General features: G+C 44.5%; 1 protein-coding gene across 6 annotated transcripts in view; it reads right to left on the bottom strand.

Annotated features, from left to right (window-relative positions):
• Nucleotides 1–201: 201 nt before the first annotated feature.
• fam49a (family with sequence similarity 49 member A) overlaps nucleotides 202–13,763 on the bottom strand; it is a 40,837-nt gene continuing 27,275 nt past the window's right edge. For 5 of the 6 annotated variants that reach the window (XM_079290499.1, XM_079290501.1, XM_079290498.1 and 2 more), the window contains 9 exons: nucleotides 13,221–13,342; nucleotides 12,685–12,790; nucleotides 12,066–12,202; nucleotides 11,900–11,977; nucleotides 11,280–11,396; nucleotides 10,966–11,045; nucleotides 10,370–10,496; nucleotides 10,189–10,259; nucleotides 202–2,354 (listed from right to left, as the gene is read on the bottom strand). In XM_079290499.1, the coding sequence (XP_079146625.1) occupies nucleotides 2,291–2,354; nucleotides 10,189–10,259; nucleotides 10,370–10,496; nucleotides 10,966–11,045; nucleotides 11,280–11,396; nucleotides 11,900–11,977; nucleotides 12,066–12,202; nucleotides 12,685–12,790; nucleotides 13,221–13,342 (902 nt within the window). In that variant the 3' untranslated portion in view covers nucleotides 202–2,290. The remainder of the gene's footprint in view (nucleotides 2,355–10,188; nucleotides 10,260–10,369; nucleotides 10,497–10,965; nucleotides 11,046–11,279; nucleotides 11,397–11,899; nucleotides 11,978–12,065; nucleotides 12,203–12,684; nucleotides 12,791–13,220; nucleotides 13,343–13,763) is intronic. The other variant, XM_079290502.1, reaches the window with a different exon arrangement.

The following is a 13,763-nucleotide window of genomic DNA, read 5'->3' as shown; positions in this document are numbered from 1 at the left end:
ACAAGTTCAATGAATATTTGGCGCTATCTGCATTAAGTATGACTTTTAATACTCATGGTTCATTTACCTGATAATACTTTCACTTCAGCGATATTTTCAAAGCAGGACTCTTACTTGTAGTGAAGTACTTTTACTGTAGTAAAAGATCGGAATACTTCCTGCAAGTAAGAAAAGCAAAGGAAACATATTCCGTATAAGAAATGTACCACCTTTATTATCCAATCCACACATCCCATTCACAACGCAGAACAAAGCCAAAGCACTTATCAACAAAATATTAAAACAATAACTGTGAGTTTAAGACAAACAGCTGATTTTTGTCTCAGTGTTCAGAACAACATCATGCATTCAACACACAGTAGCAACAGCCGGGCAGAGAGAAGCTTCTTTTGAACTGCAAACATCAGCATCATACGTACACATCGGTCCAAGTCTGCTCCGTGTACTTCTACCTCATCGCGTATAAAAACATGGCATTCAAAGTATGCTCACACTCACACATACGTATAAATTACTCGACACAGGAGGCCCAAACAGACCTAAATGAATGGTAGATACCCAACATGTTAAATCAATGTTATGAGCTGAATGTTAGTTCAAAGGGCAGGGTGTGTATGGAGCAGTGTCTCCATGGCTTATGGATGAAATCAAAGGAATTGTGTCATAAAAAGTACTATCTTTACCAGTTTCTTCCTGATATTTGTCAGCTTGTGCGACTGTTTAAGGCCACATGGTGCTCCATGTTCTAACACCACAGGGATGTTGATGAAGTCGTAATTATCATTATAGTACGACGGTCACATTGAAATCTGCTCGGTTACTCTCTAAGAACATTTGTGTCAGTTTTACCCAAAATAAAACGCGACTGATCAGTGTTCATTAGCTGCATCCTTTTAAAAGACAACAGTCAAAATGAACCACGACGGTCACCGATGAGGAGATTGTCCGACCTGGTGAGTGTGTGAGGAGCTGCTGATCAGACACTCACTGAGGAGATGAAGCCATGACGTCAGCAACACATAACAGAGGCCCCATCGGCTACGATCAGTGGCAACCATCACACTCACAGAACCTGGAGGTTAACTGAACACATTTTGGAAAGCATTAACGTCAGCAGTCGAACTATTCATCATCCATTTCGAACTTTAAATTCTAGTCGTTTGATGAACTAAACTGAAATATGGTTTTCAACATGACAAACAATATCAAAGTTCATTGTAAAAAATGAAGCGGGTCCCATTGGTGTCAGCAGTGGAGACGAGCTGAACTGTTCCTTTAATCCCTCTGGAAATAGAGCCAGAGAGTTAAACAGAGAAGCGTTCTTTTTAAAAATAAGCACATATCAATTATTCAGGATGAAAGGTTTTTTTAGGCCTTTCTTTGTTTCATACAATGGTCACTTAAAACAGGCGTCGTTCAGAGCGTGGCCACATACGGAGCGGTTCAATATAACATCAGGTGGGCGATTTGATTTCCTGTTTCCTCATCACAGCCTTTTTCAAACCTCCACATTTAAAGCAAACCTTGACATATGGGATCTTACTGGAAGTGCAAAGTAACTCTTTATGTTCACAGTGGATTTATTTCAACAGTTGCATGAGATTGGAGTGTGAAAAACAAAAAGAGACAAAGACAACAGCTGTCTATAAAAACAGAAAACAACCCGAATGCTTTTAGCAATACGTAGATCAAACCAACGATCCCTTATCTGCTCTCAGTAACGAGCCCTCCACTGCAGCACACATGTCCATCATAACACAGACTGGGTTCATATTTAGTCTCACTCTTTGTAGATCAAGACAGAAACAACTTCACTTGTTTTAACACATGACGCAGACTCTGTCGTCGTGATGTGAACCTGTCACAATTTAAAATGTTCACTCTTTCAAAAAAAGATCAACTTCAGCTTCAAAAACCAAAGTTGAATTTGTCTAAAAGCTGCAGACCAAACTAATTCCATTGTCAAATAAAAGATTGAGAAGATCCATAAAGACCCAGTGCAGTTTGTGAAGCTCAGGTACGTAAGGCTGACAGGTTTCCATCATTTGTGCTTAGACAGCTGTGAGCAGTAGAGGCCATTCATGTGATCATTTCATACTGTTTGCAAAGCAGAAGCTAAATGTTCTGCAGCTTTCAATAGCTTGGAGGGAATGACTATGCAAATACACACGAGTATTAACATCGAGTCTTTAAATAATGTAAACATATACATCTTCTTTGAGGTCAGAGCATTGATCCTCTTCATATCGGTTTATATATATATATATATTAAAACAGGAAAGAGCAGAGACTACTGGAGCATCATCCGGATGTTCCTCGGAGTGGACTCGTCGTTCAGGTGTTTGGTGGTGAATCTGAGGAGAAACAAGGAGGAGGTAAGTGAGGATCCAAAGCACCAGTCAGCACTGAGGACCGGACCCAGCTCCTCCTGGCCTACATTAGACCTGGATCTACTGAGGTCACTTTGGCGACAGAATGGATCTACCGAGGTCACTTTGGCGACAGTATAGATCTACTGGTCACTTTGGCGACAGAATAGATCTACTGAGGTCACTTTAGTGACAGAATAGATCTACTGAGGTCACTTTAGTGACAGTATAGATCTACTGAGGTGACTTTGGCGACAGAATAGATCTACCGAGGTCACTTTGGTGACAGTATAGATCTACTGAGGTCACTTTAGTGACAGTGTAGATCTACTGAGGTCACTTTAGTGACAGTATAGATCTACTGAGGTCACTTCAGTGACAGAATAGATCTACTGAGGTCACTTTAGTGACAGTGTAGATCTACTGAGGTCACTTTAGTGACAGTGTAGATCTACTGAGGTCACTTTAGCGACAGTATAGATCTACTGAGGTCACTTTGGCGACAGTATAGATCTACTGAGGTCACTTTGGCGACAGTATAGATCTACTGAGGTCACCTGAGGTCACTTTGGTGACAGAGTGGATCTACTGAGGTCACTTTGGGGACAGCGTGGATCTACTGAGGTCACTTTGGTGACAGTATGGATCTACTGAGGTCACCTGAGGTCACTTTGGTGACAGAGTGGATCTACCGAGGTCACTTTGGTGACAGAGTGGATCTACCGAGGTCACTTTGGCGACAGTGTAGATCTACCGAGGTCACTTTGGCGACAGTGTAGATCTACTGAGGTCACTTTGGTGACAGTGTAGATCTACTGAGGTCACTTTGGCGACAGTGTAGATCTACTGAGGTCACTTTGGTGACAGTGTAGATCTACCGAGGTCACTTTGGTGACAGTGTAGATCTACCGAGGTCACTTTGGTGACAGAGTGGATCTACCGAGGTGACTTTGGTGACAGAATGGATCTACCGAGGTGACTTTGGTGACAGAATGGATCTACCGAGGTCACTTTGGTGACAGAATGGATCTACCGAGGTCACTTTGGTGACAGAATGGATCTACCGAGGTCACTTTGGTGACAGAATGGATCTACCGAGGTCACTTTGGTGACAGAATGGATCTACCGAGGTCACTTTGGTGACAGAATGGATCTACCGAGGTCACTTTGGTGACAGAATGGATCTACCGAGGTCACTTTGGTGACAGAATGGATCTACCGAGGTCACTTTGGTGACAGTATGGATCTACCGAGGTCACTTTGGTGACAGTATGGATCTACCGAGGTCACTTTGGTGACAGTATGGATCTACCGAGGTCACTTTGGTGACAGTATGGATCTACCGAGGTCACTTTGGTGACAGTATGGATCTACCGAGGTCACTTTGGTGACAGTATGGATCTACCGAGGTCACTTTGGTGACAGTATGGATCTACCGAGGTCACTTTGGTGACAGTATGGATCTACCGAGATCACTTTGGTGACAGTATGGATCTACCGAGGTCACTTTGGTGACAGTATGGATCTACCGAGGTCACTTTGGTGACAGTATAGATCTACCGAGGTCACTTTGGTGACAGTATAGATCTACCGAGGTCACTTTGGTGACAGTATAGATCTACTGAGGTCACTTTGGTGACAGTATAGATCTACTGAGGTCACTTTGGTGACAGTATAGATCTAATGGGGTCACTTTGGTGACAGTATAGATCTACTGGGGTCACTTTGGTGACATAGTGGATCTACTGAGGTCACTTTGGTGACAGTATAGATCTACTGAGGTCACCTGAGGTCAATTTGGTGACAGAGTGGATCTACTGAGGTCACTTTGGGGACAGCGTGGATCTACTGAGGTCACTTTGGTGACAGTGTGGATCTACTGAGGTCACCTGAGGTCACTTTGGTGACAGTATGGATCTACTGAGGTCACCTGAGGTCACTTTGGTGACAGTATAGATCTACTGAGGTCACTTTGGTGACAGAGTGGATCTACCGAGGTGACTTTGGTGACAGAATGGATCTACCGAGGTGACTTTGGTGACAGAATGGATCTACCGAGGTCACTTTGGTGACAGTATGGATCTACAGAGGTCACTTTGGTGACAGTATGGATCTACAGAGGTCACTTTGGTGACAGTATAGATCTACCGAGGTCACTTTGGTGACAGTATAGATCTACTGAGGTCACTTTGGTGACAGTTTAGATCTACTGGGGTCACTTTGGTGACAGTATAGATCTACCGAGGTGACTTTGGCGACAGAATAGATCTACAGAGGTCACTTTGGTGACAGTATAGATCTACCGAGGTCACTTTAGTGACAGTGTAGATCTACTGAGGTCACTTTAGTGACAGTATAGATCTACTGAGGTCACTTCAGTGACAGAATAGATCTACTGAGGTCACTTTAGTGACAGTGTAGATCTACTGAGGTCACTTTAGCGACAGTATAGATCTACTGAGGTCACTTTAGCGACAGTATAGATCTACTGAGGTCACTTTGGCGACAGTATAGATCTACTGAGGTCACTTTGGCGACAGTATAGATCTACTGAGGTCACCTGAGGTCACTTTGGTGACAGAGTGGATCTACTGAGGTCACTTTGGGGACAGCGTGGATCTACTGAGGTCACTTTGGTGACAGTATGGATCTACTGAGGTCACCTGAGGTCACTTTGGTGACAGAGTGGATCTACCGAGGTCACTTTGGTGACAGTGTAGATCTACCGAGGTCACTTTGGTGACAGTGTAGATCTACCGAGGTCACTTTGGTGACAGTGTAGATCTACCGAGGTCACTTTGGTGACAGTGTAGATCTACCGAGGTCACTTTGGCGACAGTGTAGATCTACTGAGGTCACTTTGGCGACAGTGTAGATCTACTGAGGTCACTTTGGTGACAGTGTAGATCTACTGAGGTCACTTTGGTGACAGTGTAGATCTACTGAGGTCACTTTGGTGACAGTGTAGATCTACTGAGGTCACTTTGGTGACAGTGTAGATCTACTGAGGTCACTTTGGTGACAGTGTAGATCTACTGAGGTCACTTTGGTGACAGAGTGGATCTACCGAGGTCACTTTGGTGACAGAATGGATCTACCGAGGTCACTTTGGTGACAGAATGGATCTACCGAGGTCACTTTGGTGACAGAATGGATCTACCGAGGTCACTTTGGTGACAGTATAGATCTACGGAGGTCACTTTGGTGACAGTATAGATCTACTGAGGTCACTTTGGTGACAGTATAGATCTACTGAGGTCACTTTGGTGACAGTATAGATCTAATGGGGTCACTTTGGTGACAGTATAGATCTACTGGGGTCACTTTGGTGACATAGTGGATCTACTGAGGTCACTTTGGTGACAGTATAGATCTACTGAGGTCACCTGAGGTCAATTTGGTGACAGAGTGGATCTACTGAGGTCACTTTGGGGACAGCGTGGATCTACTGAGGTCACTTTGGTGACAGTGTGGATCTACTGAGGTCACCTGAGGTCACTTTGGTGACAGTATGGATCTACTGAGGTCACCTGAGGTCACTTTGGTGACAGTATAGATCTACTGAGGTCACTTTGGTGACAGTATAGATCTACTGAGGTCACTTTGGTGACAGAGTGGATCTACTGAGGTGACTTTGGTGACAGAATGGATCTACCGAGGTGACTTTGGTGACAGAATGGATCTACCGAGGTCCCTTTGGTGACAGTATGGATCTACAGAGGTCACTTTGGTGACAGTATGGATCTACAGAGGTCACTTTGGTGACCGTATAGATCTACCGAGGTCACTTTGGTGACAGTATAGATCTACTGAGGTCACTTTGGTGACAGTTTAGATCTACTGGGGTCACTTTGGTGACAGTATAGATCTACCGAGGTGACTTTGGCGACAGAATAGATCTACCGAGGTCACTTTGGCGACAGAATAGATCTACCGAGGTCACTTTGGTGACAGTATAGATCTACCGAGGTCACTTTAGTGACAGTGTAGATCTACTGAGGTCACTTTAGTGACAGTATAGATCTACTGAGGTCACTTCAGTGACAGAATAGATCTACTGAGGTCACTTTAGTGACAGTGTAGATCTACTGAGGTCACTTTAGCGACAGTGTAGATCTACTGAGGTCACTTTAGCGACAGTGTAGATCTACTGAGGTCACTTTGGCGACAGTATAGATCTACTGAGGTCACTTTGGCGACAGTATAGATCTACTGAGGTCACTTTGGCGACAGTATAGATCTACTGAGGTCACCTGAGGTCACTTTGGTGACAGAGTGGATCTACTGAGGTCACTTTGGGGACAGCGTGGATCTACTGAGGTCACTTTGGGGACAGCGTGGATCTACTGAGGTCACCTGAGGTCACTTTGGTGACAGAGTGGATCTACCGAGGTCACTTTGGTGACAGAGTGGATCTACAGAGGTCACTTTGGTGACAGTGTAGATCTACCGAGGTCACTTTGGTGACAGTGTAGATCTACCGAGGTCACTTTGGCGACAGTGTAGATCTACTGAGGTCACTTTGGTGACAGTGTAGATCTACTGAGGTCACTTTGGTGACAGTGTAGATCTACTGAGGTCACTTTGGTGACAGTGTAGATCTACCGAGGTCACTTTGGTGACAGTGTAGATCTACCGAGGTCACTTTGGTGACAGTGTAGATCTACCGAGGTCACTTTGGTGACAGTGTAGATCTACCGAGGTCACTTTGGTGACAGAGTGGATCTACCGAGGTGACTTTGGTGACAGAGTGGATCTACCGAGGTCACTTTGGTGACAGAATGGATCTACCGAGGTCACTTTGGTGACAGAATGGATCTACCGAGGTCACTTTGGTGACAGAATGGATCTACCGAGGTCACTTTGGTGACAGAATGGATCTACCGAGGTCACTTTGGTGACAGAATGGATCTACCGAGGTCACTTTGGTGACAGAATGGATCTACCGAGGTCACTTTGGTGACAGAATGGATCTACCGAGGTCACTTTGGTGACAGAATGGATCTACCGAGGTCACTTTGGTGACAGAATGGATCTACCGAGGTCACTTTGGTGACAGTATGGATCTACCGAGGTCACTTTGGTGACAGTATGGATCTACCGAGGTCACTTTGGTGACAGTATGGATCTACCGAGGTCACTTTGGTGACAGTATGGATCTACCGAGGTCACTTTGGTGACAGTATGGATCTACCGAGGTCACTTTGGTGACAGTATGGATCTACCGAGGTCACTTTGGTGACAGTATGGATCTACCGAGGTCACTTTGGTGACAGTATGGATCTACCGAGGTCACTTTGGTGACAGTATGGATCTACCGAGGTCACTTTGGTGACAGTATAGATCTACCGAGGTCACTTTGGTGACAGTATAGATCTACCGAGGTCACTTTGGTGACAGTATAGATCTACCGAGGTCACTTTGGTGACAGTATAGATCTACCGAGGTCACTTTGGTGACAGTATAGATCTACCGAGGTCACTTTGGTGACAGTATAGATCTACGGAGGTCACTTTGGTGACAGTATAGATCTACTGAGGTCACTTTGGTGACAGTATAGATCTACTGAGGTCACTTTGGTGACAGTATAGATCTAATGGGGTCACTTTGGTGACAGTATAGATCTACTGGGGTCACTTTGGTGACATAGTGGATCTACTGAGGTCACTTTGGTGACAGTATAGATCTACTGAGGTCACCTGAGGTCAATTTGGTGACAGAGTGGATCTACTGAGGTCACTTTGGGGACAGCGTGGATCTACTGAGGTCACTTTGGTGACAGTATGGATCTACTGAGGTCACCTGAGGTCACTTTGGTGACAGTATAGATCTACTGAGGTCACTTTGGTGACAGAGTGGATCTACTGAGGTGACTTTGGTGACAGAATGGATCTACCGAGGTGACTTTGGTGACAGAATGGATCTACCGAGGTCACTTTGGTGACAGTATGGATCTACAGAGGTCACTTTGGTGACAGTATAGATCTACAGAGGTCACTTTGGTGACAGTATGGATCTACCGAGGTGACTTTGGTGACAGAATGGATCTACCGAGGTCACTTTGGTGACAGTATGGATCTACAGAGGTCACTTTGGTGACAGTATAGATCTACAGAGGTCACTTTGGTGACAGTATAGATCTACTGAGGTCACTTTGGTGACAGTTTAGATCTACTGGGGTCACTTTGGTGACAGTATAGATCTACTGGGGTCACTTTGGTGACAGTATAGATCTACCGAGGTCACTTTGGTGACAGTATAGATCTACTGAGGTCACTTTGGTGACAGTATAGATCTACTGGGGTCACTTTGGTGACAGTATAGATCTACTGAGGTCACTTTGGCGACAGAATAGATCTACTGAGGTCACTTTGGTGACAGAATAGATCTACTGAGGTCACCTGAGGTGACTTTGGTGACAGAGTGGATCTACTGAGGTGACTTTGGTGACAGAGTGGATCTACTGAGGTGACTTTGGTGACAGAATGGATCTACTGAGGTCACTTTGGTGACAGAATGGATCTACTGAGGTCACTTTGGTGACAGAATGGATCTACCGAGGTCACTTTGGTGACAGAATGGATCTACCGAGGTCACTTTGGTGACAGAATGGATCTACCGAGGTCACTTTGGTGACAGTATGGATCTACCGAGGTCACTTTGGTGACAGTATAGATCTACTGAGGTCACTTTGGTGACAGTATGGATCTACTGAGGTCACTTTGGTGACAGTATAGATCTACTGAGGTCACTTTGGCGACAGAATGGATCTACTGAGGTCACTTTGGTGACAGAGTGGATCTACTGAGGTCACTTTGGTGACAGAGTGGATCTACTAAGGTGACTTTGGTGACAGAGTGGATCTACCGAGGTCACTTTGGTGACAGAATGGATCTACTGAGGTCACTTTGGTGACAGAATGGATCTACCGAGGTGACAGTATGGATCTACCGAGGTGACAGAATGGATCTACCGAGGTGACTTTGGTGACAGAATGGATCTACCGAGGTGACTTTGGTGACAGAATGGATCTACCGAGGTGACTTTGGTGACAGAATGGATCTACCGAGGTCACTTTAGTGACAGAATGGATCTACCGAGGTCACTTTGGTCCAGAAACACCTCAGGTTTTGCTCACAACTACACTAAATAATTGGCCCAATCCCCTTGTCCATCCTTACTGACTCATGAACTTTGAGGTTTGAAGTCTAAGCAGACAGTTTGAACCCTTTATTAACACTTTCTGAATTTCTGACAGAGGGATTCAAAGTGTTGTGAGGTTAAACATGGGCTTACAAAGAGATGCCCAGAGGCGTAAAAAATAAAAGGTAAATAAAGAGGATGGCACATGGTTCAGCCTGACATAAAACATTTACACAGAAATATTGATGCTAGGGTTGGTAATCTTGAGAAACAAGCAGGATTTACTGTCCATTGCATTTCATGATTTGTATCCTGGTGAAGTTTTTGTTCTTATAAAAGTAGATTGTTCCTTCTTGTCTGTTAATACAACTCTGAGTTTCGCCCCAAAACACTGTGACACACCAGTACAGGTAAAGGGGAACTAGGTTTTTGGACTTATATTGAAGCTGACATTGGCAACAACTTTGCGGCAATATTTAGTTGACAAATTAAAAGAAAATGGAGGAAAACAAAGAGGCTGATGAATTTACTGTATGAAGTGGAATAACTTAGAAAATAAACATTCACTGAAATACACAACTTTCCAGAACGTCTTGGGCAGAATGGATAAATAAAGATGACTGGCCAGTCTCAGATATTTTATGAAAGTCTAACCGTGGATCCACAGTGAACCTACTTGAGGGCATTCAGGAGGCCTTCTACGTTGTCTGCCGGCTGGTCCTTCAGGACCTTTATGCAGCCTTTCATCTGAGGAGAAAAGAACAGAGCCGCATCACCACACAGAGCCGTGCTGCACAGTGATGCTGTTACACCGCTTCAGTCCTGTACACGTGTGTGTGTGTGTGTGTGCCTCTTACGTCTATCTTGGAGGACTTGTTGAAGGCACCGTTGGGGTGGACGTGGTCATAAAGAATGATGACTCCCACCATGACCCTCATGCAAAACAAGAGCGTGTCCTCACTGCTGAAACGACTAGAATATTCCCTGAATGCACAGGAAGAGAGGGAGGAAGAGGATTGCACAGGGAAAGAGTTATGAAATGAGAAAGATTGAAGTCTTTACCAACAATCTGCATAAACTGAACGCCAGATAATCAATACTGGCACTTTCGGTACATTATTTGTTGGTGTGCAGTTGGACAAATACATGTGCACATACTGTAAGTGCCATGAGGCTGTGTGGATGACCGGGATATCCCTTTCCACACTTAAATGTGCATCAAATTCAAGAGTCTCAAGGTGTTGTCTTGACATTCCAGGACTCAACCTGTCTCACTTAATGCTGACAATCTATCGAGCAAGACATGATGGTACAATAACCCAACGGCTGCTGAATCAAGGATGTGACTAGTCGCTGTGAGAATACAGGAAAAACGAGTGCGGCTCGATTTGATGCGTTCTTTCTTTTCTCAAAGCGAAAGTGATTTTGTGTGGAGAAAAGCATCGTGACTCACGGCGTCTCCAGCATGACTTTACAGACGCTGGCCATGGTGCTGAGACAGTCCGTTGTGTTCTCCAGTGGAAGCGTCTTGTTCTACACAACACGCAAACAACGCACATGCAACAATGAGTTCATTGATTGTTCAAGTTGTTAGAAAACCCAAAATAACTTGTTACAACATGATAATGTGGTTTCTGACACATCGTGTAACTCCTTTAGTCTTTTTGGACTTCCTCATCCAGCCACAGCATGATGACAATGGATGCAACAAATGCTAAGTTTCCCTTAAATTTGCTGAGTGACTGTCTGCAGTGGCAGCACTCTCACCTCTGTCACAAAGCTTGTGGTTGCGTTGCTGAGTGTCTTCAGCATGGGTGTGGCCTCTGCGTAGAACAGAGACATCCTGTTGGCCATCTCGTTGTTGACTTCACTCTCAATGTCCAACTGTAGGTGCACAAACAAACAGGTGTCAGTGGAGGAGGGGGTATTTCACCACAAATGTTTCCGCTTTCCAATGCACGAGCATCTCCCTCTTCTTTATTGTATATAGTTGAACCTTTTTCACACTTAGTCCATTATTAATACTATAGATCCCCTGATGTGATTAGTTTGGCCTCTTTCTGGTCTCTGATGTGACATCAAACACATCAAAACACAGTGAACATCTTTTCTCGTGTCGTTCTGAGATCGTCTCCTCTTTTAAACAGAGAAAGCACTGCAGACACTTCACGCTACGTTGAGCAACTTTTTATTTTGTGTTGATTCTGGCGGTCCCTGTGGACTAAAGTGACAGTGCTTCAGCACGACATCTGTATTAAACTGAGCCGGTTTCACTACCAGTTGAATGTCCCTCACACTTACTCGAATATAGAAATATCACAGACCACAGTAAGAACAAGTGGATATGTTGTAGATCTGCTCTCATAAAACAATTGGCGGTGACTCACATTCATGTTGTTGATCCGGTTTCGACTGATGGTTCTTCTGTAGTAGCTGAAGTCATTCTGGATGGCAGGAATTCTCATCTGAGGAGACAGAACACATTTACCATCACAAGTGTACTTTGCGTGTCACTGAGTAAAGAAATGAAGGAGGACTAAGTTTCCAGCAGACCTTGAGCTCATCGAAGCGCAGCGTGAAGTGGAGGATCTCAGCAAACTGTTTGGCCAGAGCCTGCTCCCTCTCCAGGTGCTGAGTAGGCGTGAAGGGTGGACATGTCAGGCACTCCAGCAAACTCTGCAGAGCCTCCTCTGTGCGTGCGCGTGTGCACACACACACACACACACACACACACACACACACACACACACACACACACACACACACACACACACACACACACACACACACACACACACACACACACACACACACACACACACACACACACACACACACACACACACACACACACGTTGAGAATGAATTTACATGAACAGATTTGACAGAAGAGAAGGAAAGATCTGAACACTTGATTTTATAGTCGACTCATTTTGTTATAAGACCAGTTGTCAAATGTGCAACATGAACATTAGGTTTATGGATCATTCACTTGACGTCTGTATATAAAGAGACATTTTGTTGTAAAAAGAGAGAAATTTAAGCCTTTTGAAAATAAAATAAATCTTCCTCAAAATAAGACAAGGAATGCTACTTTCCCTTTACTCGACCAAGAAGGCGACTCAATAAGATGAAAAAGCTTCGATCGTGAGCCGTTTTCACTGTGACGTACCTAGTCTGAGAGAGAAACTGTAGAACTTTTTGAGTTTGATGACCAGCGGGCAGACTGAGTTCCAGGCTCGCTCCTGCAGCATGAAGTCGTTGGGGTTTTGAATCGCCTGGAAACAAAACAAATGAATAGAATGAACACCGTGCCGTTGTATCCCTCTGCCAAACAGTCATGCTGCAGTTTACACCCACATCTGTCATTCTATTAGACATCTGTAAAAATATACATTCTTGAGTTGTGGTCAAAAACATGTTTTGTGAGGCCACAGTGACCTGTGACCACCAAACTGTAATCAGCTAACAACTCAAAGATATTTGGTTTACGGTCAGATCATCAACATCCTGCACCAGGAGTACCGTCTGCTGTGGAGAAGAGTTAACGGGATCGTAACGCATTTCAGTAAACTTGATGTCAGTTCAGCCGTTCTCCCCTTCTCCATACTGCCAACGGTTCAGATATGACGTGAAGAGAAAGAACAGAAGGCCCTTTGTTGTGTGTGTGTGTGTGTGCGCGCATGTGTGTGTGTGTGTGTTCCTCACATCTCTGATCTCCTGGCCGGCTCCTTTGTACGCCTGCAGGCCACACAGGATGTTCTCTGAGTCCTGGAGGACGGAGTTCACCTGGTTCCACACCTCACGCTCTCCTTCTGTTGGCTGTGCATCTGACACACACAAACACACACAGGTGTAAATGTGTGTGTGTGTGTGTGTGTATACACCGTATATATCAGGTGGATGTATGACAACCGTTTGCTAAGCTACTAAGCAGACAATGTGAATACAAACATTTCAAAACTGATCATTTGTGCCTTTTCACATCAAAAGTCAACTTAATCTTTTTTACATTTTAAATTCATCTTTCATTTTCAGGTTGAACTTTTACACAGTAGCTTGATTTGAAAAGGCTTTAATCAAATAAGTAATGACAGAGTGTTTAACACTGGCTGGGGGAACAAGGGCATGAGTGCTGAGTGTTATTCTCACTCATCACAGTGCGTTCATTGAGACGATGGTTGATGAGGATAAAGACACTCAGCATGATGAACTGTGTCAAAGCTAAAAGCATTGTTTCACTTCACTAAA

Source organism: Melanostigma gelatinosum, assembly GCF_949748355.1.
Source record: "Melanostigma gelatinosum genome assembly, chromosome: 19".
Classification (NCBI taxonomy): domain Eukaryota; kingdom Metazoa; phylum Chordata; class Actinopteri; order Perciformes; family Zoarcidae; genus Melanostigma; species Melanostigma gelatinosum.
Note: the sequence above shows the minus strand (reverse complement) of the source record. Positions and strands in the feature narration are given on the sequence as shown.